Source organism: Pempheris klunzingeri, chromosome 14 (assembly GCF_042242105.1).
Source record: "Pempheris klunzingeri isolate RE-2024b chromosome 14, fPemKlu1.hap1, whole genome shotgun sequence".
NCBI classification, from domain to species: domain Eukaryota; kingdom Metazoa; phylum Chordata; class Actinopteri; order Acropomatiformes; family Pempheridae; genus Pempheris; species Pempheris klunzingeri.
In genome coordinates, this window is record NC_092025.1 from 493,344 (window position 1) to 516,108 (window position 22,765).

A 22,765-nucleotide genomic window follows, 5' to 3' on the forward strand; every position below is an offset into this window, starting at 1 on the left:
TAATTCCTTCAGTCTATTGGGCATCTTCCTCAGCAATGCTTCACTGGAAGTGTGCTTCTACTCACCCATGATGTTGTGCATGCAGAGGGGACAGGTGCGATGTTGTAGCAGCCAGGGGTCGACACAGTCTTTGTGGAACTCATGAGCACAGGAAATGATCCTCAAATGCTGGGATTAAGATAATATAAGATGAGATAAGATGGACTTTATTGATCACCACATGTGACAGCAGCATATAGAGAAAATAAGCAATAGTAGAAAAATCTATACAGTAATAATAATAAATCTGTACACTATGTTCACTCTCAGTGTAAACACACACGGTGTGCAGCGTATCGATGTGGTTGTTGAGTAAGATGAAATGAAAACTAAATAAATAAATAATTATTGCACATGAAAAAGGGGCCAGAGGAAGACTTGAATAACACACTCCAACACAGATACAGAAACAGTATGTCCCTCGCTCCCTCTCCTCTCACCTGCCCGTCCTGGAACTCCTCCAGGCAGATGGCACAGACTGGGCTCGAGTTGGAGCTGCTGGCCGACCCCCAGGCCGCACGATGGCGCTGAGAGCCCGAGCAGCCCTGGGAGCTGTAGGTTTTGGTCTCCAGTCGACTAATGGCCCGCATTGTCTGCTGATGGACAGAGTCCTGCACGCACGGGAAGCCAGAGTTAGACAAACATGTAAAAGATGTCCAGCTGGACTGTGGGTCCACACAGAAAACCATCCAGACAGCCCACATGTGGCCCGGCGTTGGTGCTTTCACTCACCCAGGTTCTGTTGGACTTGCACTTGTAGCGGAAAGCGAAGATTAGGACAATGGTCAGAATAGCTAGGACAATGGTGAGCAGGATACCCACGTCGTAATGTGGCTGAAAGAGAGCAAATAATATTCAGTTATTATCTATTATTTCATAGCAGATACCTTCAACTTATAACATCATTTAAGTAACAGGAACATCCTGTAAGACATCCACATGTACGTCTGAAGCAGAGCAGTGAGAGCTCTCTTATGGTCTTAAATCTGTGAAATGTCCGTTAACAAAACACGGGTGAGGCAGGGCTGTTGCCCCCCCCACACACACACACACTGGATGTCCATTTGCATCCAAACGTCTCGTCAACATCGATACGTTCTGATGTATTTCACACCACAACAACATTCATCACAGGACCTCAAGAGACCTCCCACATAACATGATGTGAAATTTCCAGAGCTTTCACATGACTTCATTTCTGTCTGCTATTTCATCCAGGCAATGAAAAGTCAGAGATATACGTGTGTGTGTGTGTGTGTGTGTGTGTGTGTGTGTGTGTGTGCGCTCACCCATCTAGGCTGCTCCACCATGATCTCAATACGAACTTTGGCCTCCTCGTTCTTGTTGACCAAACCCATCAACTCCTCAGCATCCTCCGCCTCCACCAGCACGACTGGACGGGGAAGAGAGTCTGTTTCTCGCAGCTGTGTGTGTGTGTGTGTGTGTGTGTGTGTGTGTGAGAGAGTTGTGTATGGTAACCAAAGCAGAAAGAGAGAGAGACATAGAAGTATGAGCGTGACATGTTGGTGAGCTTTTTCTTCTTACATATTTCAGAAGTGAGCTGTCGCGCCTGCACACTCACCTCAGCAGCAGCGTTGGCATCATCACTGACATCAAAGATAACAGCCTGAGCTCCTTTATCCAACGCCATGCGCGCCTGCGGGACACAACACAGGAGAGACCACCGTTAGAGACAAACCCACAGACGGCAATGTGTTTAGGAAACTCTTATACTCACGTGACCTGAACATCAAACACGACATGTTCTGTTGGGAAAGCTTGTCACACCAGCAACAAGTGCTACAGAGAAGAGCGGTCCTTCAGAGGCCGTTCATTTACACTGGTGTGGAAGACCACTTCAGCTTTCACTAGGTGGCAGTCATGCACTGAGGCTCAGGCCCCCCAACACAGACCAAAGTGCAGCTCCTCCTGCCACTTTTCCACCGGACTCTGGAGGCCACACACTCACTAAAAGGTGTGTTAACTGGAATCTCAAGGCCACAGCACGGATCTGCTGCAGAATCTAAGTCGTGTCCTAATGCTGGAGAGCAGAGCCAAAAGAAATGAGAGGACTTTTTCACTGAGTGACAAGAAAAGCTGTTTTATTGAATGAAAGACTTTGGGTGTGGCATCAGCTCGACATGCAAATACCAGACATTTTGTATTCAAACTAGGCTTTAAAAATGTGCCACAGGTGTGCCCCCTCTAATAGTGCCATTATGTCACTGGCACAGGTAACGTAGGCGGTGGCAAACACACAGCAGCAGCTGGACATGAGAGCACCGTTTGCTTTTTATAGAAAAACATTTCATTGTACAGGTTACAAAGAAAACATCAGAATACCATGCAGGTAACCTACACAATATCACAACACTGACACATCATCACCTTTCAGCTTGTTGTAGCAAACAGAGCAAACAGAGCTCTGCTCCTGAGCTGCTAGATGTTCCACTGTGTTCACCAGCCTGTCATTAACAGAGTGTCTGCTGTTTGGGGCTGAGCATGTTGTTTTTTAAGCTATTTTACAGAAAACAGCTGCCGACTGCAGCTTAAATTGACACTATGAGACCGGTGAGAATGAAACTAAACAGTCAGGCTGTGGGCCAGAAAGTAAAAGAGAGCAATGGTAAATAAAGCATGTGAAACTAGCCCCAGCAGAGAGGAGTGATGGAGTTGGCCTGCTCTGTGTGTCCGCCGTCCTGCGTTGGCTCTGGCTGGTGCTGGCTCTGAGATGCTTTCCCGAGCATCACCACAAGACAGCGAGAAAACAAATGGCAGCCTTTTCATCAATATCTCACCACCAGCTCTGGAGGGCCTGGCACCTGAGACAAGAGTTTAAACACCAAATCATCCGGGTCAAACACAACACTACCGCTCACAGCCCTGGGCAGGAAGGAGTGTTCACACCCACACACACACATATTCCTAACAGAGATTCACTCAGTTGATTCATTAATCAAGTTAATGAGAAGCTTCTGTTGTGGAGCAGCAGCAGCATCGATCACCTCCTAACACTTCACACACAGAGAGTCAACACGTGACGAGGAGGAGACCAACATCTCCTTTGTATCCAGACAAATTTAAAAGTGTAACTCTCCTACACTTTCTCAGTTAAACCGTGTACACTAAATGCCCGTCTGTGTGTGTATACAGTGCATGTGTGTGTGTTTGTGCAGTTGGGACTCAGCAGCACTGTCCCACAGAACCGCTGCTGGTATCCAAAGGCCGTAGTCTTGACGGTCAGAGAGAGGTCAAATAAAAAATTAACATATCCCCTTTGATCTGGCTTCCAGCTCTCGAAGGCAACAGCCTTTCCCCTGTTTCATCAGGACGGTAATTGTAGTACGTGCATGGGCCTAAATGGGGTGCGGTCACATACAAGGGAAAAAAACTGGATTTTTGACATGTGGGAATTTGCTTTACCTGGAGTTCAAAAGTTCTTTACGCGGCACTGAGCCTGTACGTCCTCTAATCGTGGTAATAAATGCAGGGAAGCCCGCTCTTGTGGTCCGAGACACAAGACACACACACACACAAGCAATGGAGAAGTTTCAAATAGAGTTCAAGAATATATTAAAATACATTCTGCACTGCCTGCTGCTGAGGTTCTTATATCTCAGTATTAGCAGTAGAGATACCGCTGTGTGCCACACGCCTCCACTGAGCCACAGACCCGGAAGAGGCCTGAGAGATCTCATTACATGATTAATAGGAGATATATTTAACCTTTAACGGCCGCTCTGACTCTAACTAGACCGTTAAAAGAACTGCCGGCACAAGGGTTTCAACATCTCCAGGTTTGTTATGCTCAGAGCTGATACAGACATCTCTGTGGTTGGTCCACGCCCATGCTCACGAGGTGCAACTTGACACATGTGATTAAACACTATCTGGCATTTGAGTAAAAACAAATGCAGCATCGGAAATGGCTGCGGTTCACATAGTTACACAGCAAAGACGTCATCAGTGAAAAACTAACAAACAATGCGCAGACCATAATAGTCTCCCACTGCTTTTAACGCCGACGGGCTTTTCACGCAGGGTTCGGACAAACGTGGGAGAGCTTTGCTGCGGTTCGAGTGGAACTGTTAGAGACGGGCTGGTGAGGAGCGGAAGCTTTCTGCAGAAAGCACACGGTCACAAACACAAACACACCTGAGGCCGCCGAGGTCACGAGGTCACACAGGCACACAAGCAGGGGGGCATTCAACTCAGACAGCCCCCAGGTCACAGTCCTATCAGGGGCTCACAGCAGCTCACCTATGGGGACCAACCGCAGCAGGAAACTGTCGGCACAACTTAAAAATGTCTTATTACTGAGCGTACCTGCCTTCTCCTGCGGTCGGAAAAGCACAGGTGTGATTAATAACTTTAACAATGGCTCCCAGTGTTGGGACCCAGTCTCCACTTCTGTTAAAACAACATTCCCTGCACAATGGTGTATATTCATATGTACATGTGCATATACATGTGTGTGTATATATATATACACACTTATATATGCACGCACACACACACACACACACACACACATATATGTATGTATATATACATAAAAGAGGTTGAGGAGGATTCTACCATGTGACTTGTACGGTTACATCTCTCTTTGTTTAGTTTCCTACTGAATGACTTACGAGCACAACTATTTTGTAAATGTTGAAAAGTCATGGATGTCACTGTGGAGATAGATCTTGTTTACCAAGACTTTTCCTCAAGCTCAATCACCCCAAACTGTCATTTGTTTGACATTTTTGCTGCTGTGAGCTCCTTTGTGCATTAGACTGAGGGACCAGGGACCAGAGTACGTCAACAGCATGTTTAGTAAACTACTCGTTCTCTACTTCATTGATACTTCAATGTCTCTCCTTTCCAATACAACTACATATCAAACTGAAGACCTGCTTGAATCAGAACTTCATCATCTTTTTTGGCACCTACACTACCCAGGTCTGATGAGCTTGGAGCCTTCAGAGCCGGCCGATGCCGACTCAAAGATGTGACTCGAGGAAGATTCAGATGACTGTTTTCACATATAGTGCTCCCCAAGACCTGCAAATGTGGAGAGTCAACTGAATCAAGTTTGAATTGAACTAAAACTAAACTATGTCAAGCTCCGTCCATTGATGAAGGCCATCTGAGTGGATGCGAGCTCTGGAAAAAAACTAGACTTTTTTTCTAACTAACACCCCCATAAAGAGGGCACAGAGGTCAGGTGGCTGAAAACAGCACATATTCTACACCAACACCCACCTCACCTACAGACCAGCACTTACCTGATGTGTCTACAAACTACAGCTTCTGCCAGCAGAATGATCTGAAAGCTGCTATAATCTCAGAACAACGTGGCCTTTGAGTGGAACACTTACTGCAGCTGACAGGAGAAAATGATCGACACAAACAAACCCACTAGGACTCTACATTTACACTGTCCCAGGAGCTGCTGCAGTATTAACCACAGCTCACGTAGCATAGATCCAGCCTTGGGGGGCCTGCTCGGGGGCAGCCAGCGCTGATGTTTACATCCCTGGTGGAGTGCGGTCTGCGAGCCAGGCCTGGCATCAGTGTGTTCTCAACAGGGCAGAGACAAACTACTACCCTGACGTGTTATGTCACATCGGGGGCGTGCCAAGGTTTTTCCGTCTCCTGACAACATCGCTCCGGCCGTTCACGTCTCGTGTTTGTCACGGCTTTAATGTGGTGCGGATGGCACAGCCGGGCCGATTCAGTCCAGAGGGCCGCTTCCCTTCATCTGCAGCCATGTTCCAACGTGACAGGGAGGCAATAATGGGAATATTACATACGCACACATTCAGTCTGACCACGGAGGAACAGCTGCTGTATTAGCTGAACATCTGTGATTACTGAATTATATTCAGAGTCCAGGAGTAACCTGGTAGCTTCATAACCTCTGAATCATGAAGTCTGTCCAGTCTGTGAGTCAGTCATGTGTAGCCATGAGGACAGGGCAGCCATGTGTCTGCCACCAGTCATTTACTGTCACACTGAGCCATCAGCTTCAGCACCATCTGCCAGTGGAGTGACATACGCTGGTCTCAGCATAGAAGGAGACGGTTGCTTCTAGAAAATTCTATAAAACAGTTGCTTTGGATCAGAACCAGATTATTAATAATAATTAATGATTTCTTAAACAATCCTATTTTCTCTGTGACTAAATGACATCTCTGACAGCCTGTGAGCTGAAGCACTGATTAGACAGCATGGCTGTCCTTCCTACCAGTAACCACACACCAGCACACACTGTTGATGCTGCATGTCATCAGTCTCCTGTAACAGACTCTCCTCAGCTCACTCTAACTTCTCTTTTCCACATCATTCAGTGCACCAGCAAATTATCCCCAGGAATAATGTGTGTGGGAATCAGGAGTGAGAGTAACAGAGGTAAAGGAAAAAGGGAAGGACAGAGACAGAGGGAGAGGGAGAGGGAGAGGAGCGAGGGAGCAGGCTGTGGTGCTGCTGCTAAAGTGTCTAATGACAGAGTGCAGAGCTCTGGGCCTGCAGGTCTGAGGCCGCCTCTCTGCTCTGTGATTTCTGCCGACCGGCCCGGCACACTGGAACCATTACCGAGGCACCGGGACACGCCGCACGGCTAAATGAGGAGCGGGCGGGGGCGACGGCTGCTGGCGATAATAGGTGGGCATTAAAGTGGCAATGAAAACAGGTGCAGTGTGCGCTGATGCTGCGGATGGTGTGTATCACTCCACCCTGTGGGTCTACAGGACCTGTGTATCACTCCACCCTGTGGGTCTACAGGACCTGTGTATCACTCCACCCTGTGGGTCTACAGGACCTGTGTATCACTCCACCCTGTGGGTCTACAGGACCTGTGTATCAGCTCTGCTTGTCCATTTGCACTCTGGGGGTTTGCCCACCAGTCGGTGTAGCAGCGCTAATTCAGCATGTTAATGTTCATGACTTTTTGATTTGATAGAACAGCGTAGAGGAAACATGCGGGGGAGACACGCAGCAAAGGGCCACAGGCCGGACTCGAACCTGCGCCGCTGCAGTTGGGCCTAAGCCGTAATGGCCGAGGCTGATGGACTGTGACTAGTGTTACAAGCACTGGACCCATGAAACGAATGTCTAGACAAGACTTGATGCCAGTTCAGCCTACGGTTTTTACAGTTGTCTTTCAGGATTTATGCAAAGTCACAGTCAGGTGTGTGTTCCTACTGGTGTTTATGGAGTTAGTAATTCTAACAAATCATCATTATTTGTGAAGAACACACTGAACAGCAGCAGATACACTGTCAGTGACTTCAGACTTATAGATGTTGAAATCACTTGGTAAATTACATCAAAACTCATCAGAGCTGCACAGCTTAGCTTTAAATGTTGTTTACCTCCTGGATCCAGGGACGTATAGTTAAGTCTAATTGTCTGTGTCTGTGTGTGTGTGTGTGTGTGTGTGTGTGTGTGTGATTGCTGGGTGTTCTCCCCTGGCTGAGCAGCAGTGGAGTTGGTTGGAGGAGGGGTGGGTGTGGCCCTGCTGGGTATCCATTACTCACAGCGGCGCTTTGATGTGGGGCCGCTGGAGGGGGGAGAGTAATGTATGAAGAGGAAGGGGGGGGGGGCGGCGTGTCAGGGCAGGTGAGCATATGGGGGGGGGGGCGTGTCAGGGCAGGTGAGCAGATTGTACGCTCTCAGGAAAAGTATTGAGCCTCAGGGGGGGGGGCTGAATCACACACATGCCTCCTCCTCCCTCTGCTACTGCTGATTCCCATTCATCCTGGTACACACACACACACACACACACACACACACACACACACACACACACACACACACACACACACACACACACACACACACACACACACACACACACACACACACACACACACACACACACCTTTCTCGTGCAGAGGAGAGAGACACTGGAAAAAAGTTATGAACCTGATCTGCCTGTCTGGAGGTAAGAGAGGTCATTTTGAGAACTCACAGTTTTAAAGCCCAGCCCTCCCTCTCTCTCCCTCTCTCTCCCTTTCTCTCTCTCTCTCTCTCTCTCTCTCCCTCTCTCTCCCTCTCTCTCTCTCTCTCTCTCTCTCTCTCCCTCTCTCTCCCTCTCTCTCTCTCTGTCTCTCTCTCTCTGTCTCTCTCTCTCTCTTCTCTCTGTCTCTCTGTCTCTCTCTCTCTCTGTCTCTCTCCCTCTCTCTCTCTGTCTCTCTCTCTCTCTCTCTCTGTCTCTCTCTCTCTCTCTCTGTCTCTCTCCCTCTCTCTCTCTCTGTCTCTCTCTCTCTCTCCCTCTCTCCCTCTCTCTGCACTCCCCTTGTCCCTCTCCCCCTCTAGTTAGCGGGCCCTGGCTACGCTGTGACACAAATTTGAAATGCAAAGCAGACAGTGACAGAGAAAGACACGGTGTCATCTGATACACTATCGCTTGCTAAACACATCCTCGATGCATCAAAGGGCCGGGCGGCGGCGGGCGGCAGGCGCCCACAGCCTGGGGGCAGATGGGACCGATGTGGCTGCCAGTGATGAAGGAGCCCAGAGGCCTGACCCCATCGCACACACGCCACCACGTGACCTCCCGTATCACTCTTTAAACCCAACCACTCACGGTGTTAACAGCCAGCGAGGGTGTCGAGAAGAAGAAGAAGAAGAAAGTGAGCCCTGCTGCTCTTTAAAGATGAACTCACACAGGGTGCTAAACAGGAATCCAGAGGAAGCAGGGGAATCAGGTATGTAGGGATTAAACACACTACAGTCTGTTTAATCCCTACAAGAAACAAAGCGTGTGTATCAGTGGATCTATCTAACAGTCGGGAGAGTGAATCCATCTTGCCATCTAATGAAAGCCAGGAAGTGCACGTACCAAATGTTTGAAACCAGCTGGCTGACCGGTGGCAGCATCATCAGCTGTCTGCCATACAACACCTTGTACTACAGCCTGCTACCTTTGTACTATATATATGCAGCATCAATCGATCGTTTAGTGAAGAGAAAAAGAGAGAAAGAGTTTCACGGTGACACCCAAACACGTCTCGTGTCATGTGACCAACAGCACGGAGCATAAACATATTCAGGGTACTGCCACTGAGGACTAAGAGACACAGGAACCACAGATTGATTCCAGCTTCTGTGCACATAAAAAGTTCACACGCTGATTTTAGAAGTAATAACACTAAATGTATCTTTACAAATTGTCTTGTGTTCATCGTTGGTAATAAGACAGTGAACGACATTTACAGTCCCACGCTGCCATGACTAGTGCTCCACTGAACTATCACTGTAATTACCTTAAGCTGTGGAAGCACATGAAATAGTTCTAAAATTAATTACAGCTCTAACTATCATGGTGTTCTTTAATTACAGCGGTAGTTGACTTTAATGCGTATAATTAAGCAAACCACGCAGGTTGCTCTGCAGGGAAAGAGCCGTAAAGAGGGAGAGTTAGATCTCTGGATGTATGGACTCTTCTGATCTCACGAGGAGCTCAAACATACCAACCCCCCCCCTCGGACGCTTTCTTCTCACTTCTCCAAACATCTAGAGGGACTTTTTAAAACCTCAGCTGTGAAAGTTGCCACATGAGAAACCGTCCGATCCCACAGAGGAGCCACTCTCTCTTTATTGTTTGCATTGCACTCTATCAAGAGGTTCAGGTGGACTAATCCTCCGGAGTGGAAAAAGACAGCCTGCTATCAGTATGTTGAAACATTCCTATAGTACTGATGAGAGTAGAACTAGAGGAGGGAGAGAAAGTGTCCTGCATGATTTTTGTCAGTTTGTGGAGGATTTTTTGCACTGACGGGCGGCAACACAGAGACTCAGGGGAAGCCAATTAGAGGGCCTTTCCCGGCCTTTTAAGAGGCAGATAATGTTCTTGTTTTCATAAAGCATCCTGTTATTTAATCAGGCCTGTAAGTGAGAGCTCGACAACCCTCCTACAGTGCAGAGCAGGCTCCCTCCTCTCTGTCCCTCCCATCATTCCTGCCCTGAGCCCTCCATCTCATTCAACAGCTCTTGTAAGCCTCCAGGAATTCATTCTTGGAACAGGCCGTGCAGTAAGCCGTGTCTTTCTGCAGAGCAAACACACACACACACACACACACACACACAACCAGCACCGTGATCCCACACTCTGTCTGTAAATGAGGTAAACTTAGATGTGAATAAAGTTTAAGAAAATGCACCATTTTGTTTGATTTCTAATGACTTCTGAAGGAATTTGACTTTTCTGACTTTGCACAGTTACTGTAGACCAAAGTAAATCACATTACAGTGGAAGTGTTTGTAATCTTATATATATGTATATATATACACACAGTATATATGTGTATGTATGTATATACATATATATACGGTATATGGACCAATTTAAGTTTTGACCTGATGATGGTGCTACAGGAAAGTTCAGAAATCAACCACGTTATTCCACGTTGCCCTGAGAGGGATCAATGTGAGTGCCAGATTTCACGGCAACATATCCAATAGTTGTTGACACATTTGACTCAAAGCTGCAAATGTGAGCATCATGGTGGCGCTACAAGATAAGTAAGAGGATCACCAGTGGTGAGTAGAATTCATCCTCTGAGGATCGTGGCAATCCCTCCAATGGTTGTTGAGGTTTTTCAGACTGGACCACAGTGGTGGAGCGAGCAGCTGGGGAGCTGTTTGTAAGGACATTTGGCCTTTTGGGTCATATTCACAACATTAGGATTTAATATCTGATTCTTATTCTCTTTCAAAAAGGGGTTAGTGGGTAAGTCAGTACAGCTCACACGTGGAGAGAATGACTTTCTGAATTTTATCTGGCTCCTGAAAAACGTTTATATAATGCGGGTCAGTATAATAATATATGCTTGATAGCTATTAGGCATGTGCCTCATGTAAATCTGTGTCTAAATAGTCTCATTGTATCCTGGTGAATTACATACTAGAGCCACACTGTCTGCCCTGTGAATCTGTTTTGTCAAACCCCTGCTAAAAGCCAGAGGGGAGGGGGTGCTTGGCACTAACCTACCTGAGTCAGAGTTAAACAGGTTCACTCTGCAGAGGAGAAACAAGAACTCACTCCCTTCGCCTGCAGTGTCGGACTCACAGGACCTGTTTGCTGGTTTGCTCTAAACTCTGGGAGATGCCTAGTGCTCACTTGCTTGCCTGGGGAAGTAGTTATCGGTAACACAAACCTGTCGACTTTCCACTTCACTTTCAGCAGCGCCGTGCCCTTGCCCAAGCCTAAGGCAAGCCAGAGAAAAACAAAAAAACAAAAAGAAAGCAAAAGAGACAGAGACAAAGAGAGAAAGAATGAGAAGGTAAAGTGAGAGAAGGGGAGACAGCAGAGAGTGAAGGGACACGGAGAAATGTCCTCTTTTTTTTACAGGAATGTTTCGCTTAATCTCATAAAGGCAGCGTCAAAACCTCCATCTGTTTGCCGAGCAGTTCAAAAGAGACTGCACATGCCTCCGCTTGCTGCTATATAAAAACAACATTCTAATGCAGATCTTAAAGAGGGCCAGCGGCTCAGCGGCACAATGAAAACTGGGATGTGCCAGACGCTCCGCAGGAGGATGGGAGGGTGGAGGGAGAAGAAGGCAGGTAAACACAGAGGGACTGGTGACAACACAAAGGGAGGAGAAAGATGTGAAAGAGTCCAATCAGAGCAACAAATGTTCCTGTCGACGGAGCTGTTTCTGACCCGCTGGACCTGACCTTGAAGGACCAGACAGACGGGACTGGCGTGGGTCGCCCTCTGGCCTCGCCTGCCACTCCTCTGAATCAACCCATTCACCTCTCCACCTCTCTCCTGCTTTCTGTTCTTTTCTCTTCTCCCTCTTCATGTTTCACCACGAGGCTTACCAGTCGCCTTTGTCATTACTAGAGGAATGTCCTGGCTGAGAACGAGCTGGCGTGTTTTATCGTGGCTCTCCAGCAGGGACTCAAGGGCAGCACACTCACGGTGCTTGCACTTTGGATGCAGTCTGTGAAGACAAAACTGGACTTTTCTCTCATCCAGTTAAACCAGCAGTTGGTAACACTGAGAAGAGAGTGGGCTTAGCTTCAGAATTTGTAAGAGTACAACTTCCAGCTCCCTCCCCCTCCCTCTCCGCCACGCTTCAGTTCTACCTCCAAAGCCCCTCCACAGGGGAGGCTGCCGTGCACGTGCAGGCTAACCACTGCATCTGCAGAGGCCAGGTACACAACGGTGGACACAACGGTGCACAACAGTACCGATGCAGATGGTGAGCTGGCTGCTGAGCTCCTGGTTCTGCTCAGATCGCTGCTCGCTGTCGGTGAGCTGATGATGAAATGTCAAAAGCCCACCCACTATATTTGTCACCTCTGTTTGTGGATGTGGTTTTTACATTACAAACTTGTTCCACATATTTGTCTGTATTGTGTAAACAGAGAACAAGCGAGACCACACACACACATCATTGATAAAGATGGGCTCTATGTGTGATTATAAAGGAGCAGGACTGCTGGTTGACCACCGTGCTGTGAACAGCCAGGCTGCCGACATAGTTTCTATTACTTGTTGCTGCTGTAACATGTTGAATTCAATCAATAAAGAAAAGTCATATCAGAGCGCTGCACGGCTCCTCCTCCTCCTCCTGTGTGTCCCCTGGAGCAAGAACCAAACACAAACTATGGGGGGGGGTCAGAGACGCCTGCTGCTCTGATTGGCCATTTTCATTCAGGTGCATTGGATTCTTACAAATGACATTAGGAGCAGTAGGAGGAGGAGAGTTTTCCCACAGACGAGCCGTCTCACGGGCTCCTGTCAGATAAATACGGATAATGTGACAAAAAGCTATTTTTATAAAAGTTACCTACTGAACCTTTAAACCCACAGTGGACACCTGACAAAGCACACAGAGACACAGCAGATTAGCTGCAAATATAACATAATAACTGATTTCAGACACTAGGAAGCAAAGGTCCATGAGACTGCAGTGTGATGCCTCTGCACTCAGGTTTTCCCGCACACTGGTGCCTCTGTACACCTCCGGGCCTCCTCTCTCCATAGTCGGGGCAAGACCGGGCCCGATCCCGTCTGCAAAGCTATTTTGACAAGCCACCCCTCTAAAAATCTCCAGGGTTGAAACTGCTGGGAGATCAAAGGACTAATACTGCAGTAATAATAAGTTACTGCCCTCTGAACGCCTCATTCATCAGGGAGAGGCAGCGATATAGTACAGTTGTAACTGCAGGGCCATTAAGCACTCATCATATGATCCTCTTTGCCATCCCCGTGTGGAAAAACATCTTCAGCTCTGCAGGCAGAATGAGAACCAAGAATGAACTCCTACCGATGGTTCCCACTCTGCGCAACCACTCACACCAGTGACCCCCTCCCTCCTAGCAGCCGGCTGAAGGTGTCTCCCCGCCGGGCGGGATGGTGGCATTTTAATAACCACCGTTTGGCACAGAATGGCATCATCAGGGCTCTTTATGAGCATGACACGGCGTTCTATTTATAGGGCAGCATTTTTCTTGGACGACAGCCTGATGAAACCCTGACCTCACACGCTCCCTTTGAAGTGACATGTGAGAGATGTGCCTCCCTAATATGAACGCCTTGAGATGCAAACGCTTTGCATTCTTGAAAACTGGTAGCAGCTCTGCAAGACAGCAGCGTGCTCACCCTCAGGGAGCAAATAAGCAGCCCTGCATGCATAGATGCTTACATGGGCAAATGTACAGCGTTCATACATGAGTGCTAGTGTGTGCGTGCACAATCACATATACACAAGCGTGTGTGAAAGAAGATATTGTTTCCTCTCTCTTACATGTGTCTTTATTGCTTTTAAACAAGCGTGTCCAATGGCTGAGATAATAGTCATGTTCTCTGTGTAAATTAGCTCAAGGGTCATCAGCGTGATAGTACACTGGAAAATATTTGAAACTGGTTCAACTTAGTGTTTCCCCGCTGCCTCGACAATGTCAGTCCACTGAACTTAAGACGACTAATTACAGTCGTGCAGTCGTCTCTGGAGCGTAAAACCAAGAGTGAGTTTGCTGAATTTGAGATGGCAAGTTCAACACATGTAAGGTGTTGAATGAACTGTTCAACCACAGAGACACATTCTCAATATTCTGAAGTGGTCTGAAACTTCAAGTTGAACTCATTTGAAATTAGTTATTGTCTTATTTACATTAAGTTGACGACCAAAGATTAGTTGAATCCACTTAATTCCTCTTTGCTATTTTACAGTGTGGTAAAGGATCCGACCCTTTTCCCTCGCTTTGGGTGAGGAGAGGAAAAATCAGACTCTGGACAAAATCTTAGCCGGAACTTGTTAAGAGCGACATATTTTGCAATCCACACATAAACACATGCAGGTGATATTCCAACTGCTTCTATGAGGGTAAGAGGAACTTCCAACCGAGCGGCACTGCAGACATTTCACTGTTGGTGTATAAAAGTTTTGTGGCGATGCAGTCAAAGCTCAAATTGGACTGCAGAATCAGACAAGACTGTGTTCGCTCAGCATGCCCACAGTAACTATGCAGAGCCAGTACACAGCCCATGCGTCACCTCTGTGAGGGGAGAGGAGAAAAGGGAAGAGCAGAAAAGTGAGAAAGGGGGAGCAACAAGCTGCTAATCGCCAGTCGCTGGGAAAAGAGAGCCAGCAACTGAAAACACCACCTTTCAAAGCAAACAACACATCTTCCAGATCGTACGTGTGGGGAACCATCAGCTCAGAGTCAATGTTTAGCTTAGCAACGCTGGCACCCGCCAACAAACCGAGCGAGGACAAGACATGCGGATGAGAGCCACAGCTGGGGTGTGTCACGCTGAAAATATCCTGACAGATGCCCCGGGAGTAACACACGCACCTTTAGGCCAGAGAATTTTCCACCTATTTAAGGTGACGGGATGAGTGGAAAGAGTGCAGCAGAGAGGCAGACCCTCTGCAAATCAGTCACACCTCGTTGGTCGGAGTGATGACAGCACTGAACTGAGCTGAACGACAACAATGCTGCAGGTCAAGGTGACATCTGTTAAGCTGTGACCTGCAGGCCTTTCTCTAACCTCGGAGTTTCACTGTGCTGTGATCCTGTAAACTTGAGGACCTGCAGTTCAGGTCTGGTCGCCTGTAGGTTGAACTGCGTGTGATTGATTATTAATAAATGAACAGATATGCTTGCCTGCTCTCACCTGAGTTTGGAGCAGCTTTGGGCCAGTGAGGGTTGTTTCGTAAATGTGGGAGAGCAGTGGTGAGATGCACCTTTCCTCTAACATCTAATCACTGTGAAGTATGGCATGTGATGGATAGATGGATAGTCCCCCTTGGCAATAAGCTGATCCACATATCTTTGTGTAGACTCACCTTGTTGCACCAAAGGTCAAAAATATCACACAGAGCAGCCCAACCCACTTTCATACCCCACGGCGAGACAAGAAGACCTGATTCTACCCATCCCCTGAGACTTCCAACCGTGCTGTGCTGTTGTGTCCCACCTGCTCACCTGAGCAGACAAATGAAACCCAATCCTCCTGTTTCTGCCTCATGAAGGTCACCAAAGCCACTGCTCCAAAGACCACACGTGACTATGAAATGCAAAGCATGGCACATTTTTGAAGAGCTGACAAAAAGAAGAATGCTCTTTCCAACTGAGGAGGGAAACCTGAAGTATTCTTCTCATTGTTGAGCTGCTCACAAAGCCAAGCTCTCTGAAAGAGCAACTATCTGTACCTAAAGAGTCTTCCTGGAACTGTGACGAGCTCAACAAGCATCAACTGAGGTTTGTTTTGACGGGTGGAACTTGAATGTTCAGGGCTCTTCCTCGTCCAAAGTATTCTTTGGCTGGTCCCATGGGAACATGCCGCTCTGCTGATGAAAACAGAAGACTTATCACCCTGTTTTCTTGTCCTTGGACTTCTGACACAGCAGATACTTCTTGAACATTAATGACAACTGATTTTCAGCAGGTTGAGTTAACCCTAGAACACACTGGATGGTCCAGGAGGTGCCTGAGTATATCTGCACTTCACCTGAGTAACTCTTGATGAATTTGACAGGCAGGGATGCACGGACCAAAGCTTTGGGTGGACATGAGGAGTGTGTGGTCCCTCTAAGATGTCATTGTTGACCACTAAAAAGCTGGAAGACGATCCATCATGGATGTAATTCATGATCCCTCCTCACCTCACCACACATGTAGCAGCCCTATGATGCTGTATGCAGCTAAACGTGGCACTAGATGACCCGTCTGTTTAGGATTCATCCTCTGGGCACCATGAATGTCTAAACTAAATGTCACAGAACATTTTGTGGGTCAAAGCGGTGGACAAATCATTGGATGGATCAACCATTCAAACAGTGAAGTAAAGCAGGCAGCGGAGGACACAGTCTTCCACTTTGAACTGATCATCACAGACTGGACAGAAACTGAAGAGGCCAAAACCTGCTAAACTGACAGATGTTACACGTGTTGTCTCGAGCTAAATCCCAAAGCCTCACTGATAAACCCCCAAAACAAAGATGAACTGGTCTTTACAGGGGGTTATTTCACCCACGGTCACGTCTGTCTTCACAGAAGAAGAAGAGCTCTACAGTAACATCCAGCAGTGTGTGCTGCCGTTATGTGGATTTAGGAATGACTTCATTTAGTCGGGTTCAGGTTAAACAACCACTGCAACATAAAGCAACGCTGTGCAATTCCCACCCAGTCGTCCTGTGGTGGTCCAGCTCAGCTTCATAAGCAGAGGCTAATGCTCATGCCACACTACCATCTTCAACAGAACCAGCTAACAGCAGTGTTTTCTACTAACTGGCCATTTCTTAAATGTTGAAAAGTTATGGCATGTTAATTTAAATGTATTAAATGTATTGTGTGTGTGTGTGTGTATATATATATATATATACATACACACACACACACACCTCATTTACTCTCACTGTCACATATCAAGTCTAATCTAAAATGTGTATCTAGGTTGGTCAGCTATCGCTACACGTGCACACACACACACACACACACACACACACACACACACACACACTTGGTGTACCTGTGGGACACGTACAAACAAATGCATACCAGTATCACCAGCACCACCTCGTCACAACACCACAGCAGGAAAGGAGACTGCAGCTGATGTTAACACTGTACGCCGGAGGGGGTTTGATTCTGCTTGTGCAGGACGGTGGATAAGGGATGACAAAGGTGCCCATTGTTCGGCTTTATTAAATACCCTGCGAGCGTGGCTTCCCTTTTAATATCTGCATCATCATGAAAGGAACAAGAGACAGAAGGCTCGGGCTCAGGAAAATACCTCCACAGCCACAACACCAACTAACTGAAAATGAAAGACAAAATAAACGAGGGGTGCTAATCAAACCACAAACGACCTCACAGGCGCTGTTAGAGCTGTGATGAGTGCACTGACGGAAAAGAAGGCAGTCATTAGGCTGCCGGAGTCCGAGCTGAATCCTTCCCACTGACTTATCTTCATATGGTGAGCTAAGACAGAGCCTCGCTTCAGCAACAGAGGAAATGGGAGGGAAATACTGTGTCGTCAGGGTCAAACAGGCACAAACAGACCGACGTGGGTACTTAGACTTGTTGATTCTTAAGGAAATGTGTGGAAAGGCACATATCTGGGACATTAGTGGGGGCAGCATTGTGCCCCAGTAAAGAGGCCGCCCATTCACTCTTGAAGCCGCTGCGTTGGAGATGAAATGATCATAGCAGTGAAACCCTGACAAGGAGCAGAAGGAATATGACACTCAGGAAGAAAGGGCTCATACCTTTTGCTCAGAGGGCTGAAAAACACATTTTAAAATGTCCCAATGTGCTTTTCAAACTTTTTATGCAGTCTATTTCAGATTGGAACCAGTGAGAATATGGTGTGTGTGTGTGCTTTTCATGTGTTTCAAAGATGAATAAGAACAATCTAAGGTGCATGGTTTAAGAGCTGCGTGGTGCGTGCTGGTCTATTAGCAGAGCATAGCCAAGAGTCCAGCTTTGACTGAGAGAAGAAAGAAACAGAAAGTCGTAGTTTATGCCTTTGAAGGCGGCTGTGCAACTTTCTGGCACTGTCAGATAAGCAAATAATGAATTTTCTTGGGAGAGAAATCAAAGCAGACCCAGAGGTCTTCTAACACTGATGCATTTCATACTAGCCAAAATGTCCATTGTGTACCTGCTGCTTTTTGCATTTACTCTCGAAAGCTGAAATATCCCCCTTTTCCCAGATGTTCCTCCTGTGTTCCTCCTCCTCGACTCGTCTCTGATGAACTGGAGACGTTGGACCCGGCTAACGAAGGAGAGGAAGCCAAAGGCAGCTTCCATTGCATTTCCAGCCCCCTGCCTTTGCTAAAAAACAGCAGGCAGGAATAGCCTGAGGTCAGCGTCACCCCCAACAGACAATCAGACAGGAGAGGACAAAAACACTGTCACCATTTATTCCTCCCTCAACGGGTTTCCCTTGTTTCCAACCACGTCCTGTCACTGTAGGTGCTCTTCCTGGACACACGAGAGCTTACTGGTTCTTTAGTTACTCATTCTATAGCTGCAGCAGTTGTAGTCTTTACATTTTCTGTTCTAATGGTAGCAGCTATATTATATTATCATTAAAACATGTATACATACGTACATAATGCTTATAGTACATGCTCAGTATGTGGGGCATCAGAGGAGTCAGACTGACTGACTTCATCAACTATTAACATTATCAATTAAATAAGTGAAGTGACGTGTAAAGTATAAATATTAATCTTTGTACTTTTCTTTCAGCTCCCATCAGTTTTATTTTACCCTCGAAAATATAAATAGAAAAAGAGAAAGCTCCTTTTATTTGTCAGCTTATTGTTTCCACAGCTTCGATTTTTCACACTAAACAGAGATATTTTTTATTTTATATGAACTCTGGTAAAGTAAATAAAATGATAAACACATGAATGTACTGAGTGTGTTTGTGTGTGATGATTTCCACATCATGTCCACTCCACTATCACTGCTCTACATGACACAGACAGGTGCTTCTGTGCTTCACCAGCTGGACAGTGACAAAAACTGAGCAGGACAACCTTCACGAAGGAAGGAAGCAGGACTTGATCAAAGGAAATGTCAAGCAGCAGGTTTTCTTTTTTAAAACAGCTTCAGCATTAGATGGATGTTACCGGCCGTCCTGCTCTGCAGTGATCATTACAGTGACAGTCATGCTGGTATCATACTGGAGCTGCCTCTGACTCACTTTGGATCTCCTCACACAGAGGTCACCTTTCTAATGACTTGAGCACACACACACACACACACACACACACACACACACACACACACACACACACACACACACACACACACACACACACACACACACACACACACACACACACACACACACACACACACACACACACACACACACACACACAGGCACGAGCACATGAAAACCCTAGTTAAAGAAAGCAGGATTACTGTACAATCAGGCCAAAAGTCTTTTCATCTGAGAGAAGCAGAATCAATAAGAAAGGCTTTCTATGACAGTCAACAAGTTCAGACACGGGCCAGACTCAATCGCTGCTTCCACCAAACCTCGGATTCTTATTGATGGTGTTTGACAGAGCTGCAGTTAGAGTGGGAGAGTCTGAAAAAGCAGATTACAGCATGAAGTGAGGCTGGTGTGGAGTTTAGAGGAGCCCTCCTGGCACCGCTGCACTGCCTTTTCTCGTTGAGTCATGTGTTGCTCTGTGACTTAGCCTGAGAACCTTTCCAGGACTTTAGAGTAAACAGAAAAGCCAGGCTGGCTAGTGGAAAGCAGACTCTTCAGATCTCCTCTAGCACAACATGCTGGCAGAAAAAGCCAGTGGCCTCTGCTTGTGTTGAGTTGTGTAATGATGCAAAACCACCGGAGCAGTGGAGGCTTTTGATTCAGAGGACTGTGCAGAGAGAGAAGGCTGAATCAGAGATCGGCAGGAAATAACTGCACAGAGGGGCTCTCATGCTATCTGGACTCTTCCGATTTTAGATTTTTCTAGTTCACTTTTTAGAGTTAACTTTGCAAAGTACGATCTAGCACCACCACACTGGCTCTGATGTAGCTGTGAAGGGTTTAAAGGGAAGCTCATCACAACTAACTGCTTTCTAGGTCCCGTTACTGAGTACTGATCTAAGTGTGATTTATTGTTCCTCATATGTTGAATTCTATCAATTAACAACTACAGCATTGTAATATTATTTAAGGTTTTCACTGAAGTAGCACCGCTGTTACCGAAGTGAGTAATTAGTAATAAGTCTGTGAACGTGGGTGAGGGGGGGCCAGTGGAGTGCCCCAGGAGAGGGCCACGGTCACAGGCCCACTGCACTACCTCGGTCATGAGGAGAAAGTGTTCAGCATGTGTGATATTTCCCTCTTAATCTGAAGACATCGTGCACTGACAAACTAATGTTTCGAAGTGCAGGACGGACTTCCTGAGAGATGAACTTGAACTTTGCAGGCTGTTCAGAGGCCCACTGGGAGAGCATTACAGACACAGCCCGAATCCCTGCAAATCAGCAGAGGAATCTCCCCTGCTATCCCATGATGTCTCTGAGGATAGGAGCCTCTGAAAACCAAAATAAAAACAAAGGACAACAATGAAACCTTATCCTTCAAGGTTTTGAGCTTCACTTTGTTTGGTTTACAGGCTATTCTGAGTGTGTGTGGTGCAACACGAGCCCTCTGTGGCCGTCGGAGTATCTATAGATCAGCGGGGCGGGTCGCAGTCAGACTAAACTGTAAACAAGTCCCATCCAGAGACCACGGCCGACCCAGTGCCGCACATCCCCAACCGTCTGATTCATCCGCTTCAAACGGCTGAGAGCAAACTCCTCAGCAGCTGCACGATGAATCCCCAATAAATCCACCACGACCGAAAGCTTTGGATCTCGCTGAGGAAGCGAGGATGCAGGTGGCTGGAGTGGAGTTTATTGCAACACATACTTTCCAAAGGGCCAAAACAACAAGACAGACCCCCCTCTCTTCCCCTCCCCTCCCCTCCCCTCCCTCCTCCACATCTCCTGATTTCAAAGGCGATCCGCGGGGAGAGAGAAAGCACTCGGAAGCAACAGCCTTTTGTTCAAGGGTACTTCTGCATGAGGGAGAGACCGTGCTTTGTTTACGGGCCGATATAGTGTTGCCATTAAGGCTTTAATCAAAACTGTTTTCTGGAGTCAGCCCTGAGTGACAACCCCCCCCCCCCCCCCCCCCTGGCCTGCTTGGTTTGGTTCCCACTGAAGGAGCAACAGGAGGAGGAAGAAAGGAGCGGGGAAGTGTGGGAATGTCTCTACATCGTCGCCACGGCGGGCAGCTCCTAAACATGGCTTTAAATTAGGGGAAAAGAAAACACAGGCTAAAAGAGGGCAGTCGTCTAACTATACTCCTGCCTGCTAATTTGTCACCACTTGAAAAACGAGGAAAAAATAGCAACAGTTTTAAATCACACTACTTTAAAGTTAGGATATGCCAGCCAGTGTGTATGGTAGAGTACTTAAACACAAGGGAGATTTAGGTCAACTCCACTGCACATACATCTAAACCATTGTGGGTGGAATCTATGGAGCTCTGGCTGCGCTCATATTAGAGGGAAGCAGAAATGGAGAGTGTCTGGTTCTGGCTGGCTGGGATCGGACCAGTGACAGCTGGGGCTTGAAAGCCTTACATCCAAAGCCAGGGCTCACTGCCACTTGCTACATAGCAGCGCTGAGCTAAGCCCACCCCCTCCTGTCCAAGCCCTCACTCTGAAAGATCACTGTCCTGAACAAAACATTAAGCTCCTGCCAAATATTCCCTCTAAAACCATCTTCTCTTTAAAGTCTAACTCCAAGAGCAGAAGAGGGGCTGGAGAGAAGACAAGATGGCAAGATGGTTCATCTGTCTGCTGCCATGTCTGAGAGTGGAAGGGGTCACAGAGAGGGGAGTTTCTCAGAGGTTTCAACGAGGAAAAAGGCATGAAGTGTGTGTGAGTGTGTGTGTGTGTGTGTGTGTGTGTGTGTGTGTGTGTGTGTGAGAGACAGCCTCACCTTCTCGAGCAGCGGCAGACAGCGGGGTACCCTGTGCTCCAGTTTGACAATGGTGATGAAGTCACTCTCTTGTCGTTCATCCTCACTTGTGTTGCACAGAGACAGAGGGTGATACTGCAAAGAACCAGACCGAGAGACAAAGAGGTTATCATCTCTCACAAAAGCAAAGAAAAAAGAGGAGAAAGCAATCACTTGTAAAAAACTGTGGTGAGCTCATCATCAGGTCCATCCACCTAATCACACTCACTCACTCTGTGAATTCAAAATACTGGAGTGCAAAAACAAATCATTGTATGGTTACATTGACAACAATGAACCTGAAGAACTAAACCAGCTGAGCACACTACCCACAGAGAGCCTGAACAGAATGAAGTGTGAATACTGGGATTAGCACAATCAACTAAAATATCTGCACCATTACTGATGCATTACATTCCAAAGACTTTACTTCTTGTGTTTAGCTCGGTGTCATTTAGGGAGAACAAAACAACAATTGCACTCTGATGAAGGGAGGAGGCGCCAACCTATAAGAGACAGATGTTCACACAACACCATACACTTTATCCCACCCGTACATTCATCCATAGACACCAAAAACACAGTACGTGACCTTTAGGATATCAAAGATTGGACCAAATATTTGCAACAGGTGTTTAAAAGACAGCGTCGCACCATTAGAGGAAGACAGTTGCCGTTGATAGACGCTTTTATGTGTTAAATGAAGGCATTTCCTCACTGAACCGTACCC

At 47.0% G+C, this 22,765-nt stretch overlaps 1 protein-coding gene across 1 annotated transcript in view; it reads right to left on the minus strand.

Annotated features, from left to right (window-relative positions):
* LOC139212918 (E3 ubiquitin-protein ligase RNF43) overlaps positions 1-22,765 on the minus strand; it is a 69,563-nt gene that overhangs the window by 4,035 nt on the left and 42,763 nt on the right. The window contains exons 2-7 of the mRNA XM_070843486.1: positions 22,018-22,131; positions 1,622-1,696; positions 1,329-1,463; positions 772-873; positions 480-650; positions 66-168 (exon numbers count right to left, since the gene is read on the minus strand). Coding sequence (XP_070699587.1) covers positions 66-168; positions 480-650; positions 772-873; positions 1,329-1,463; positions 1,622-1,696; positions 22,018-22,131 — 700 coding nt within the window. The remainder of the gene's footprint in view (positions 1-65; positions 169-479; positions 651-771; positions 874-1,328; positions 1,464-1,621; positions 1,697-22,017; positions 22,132-22,765) is intronic.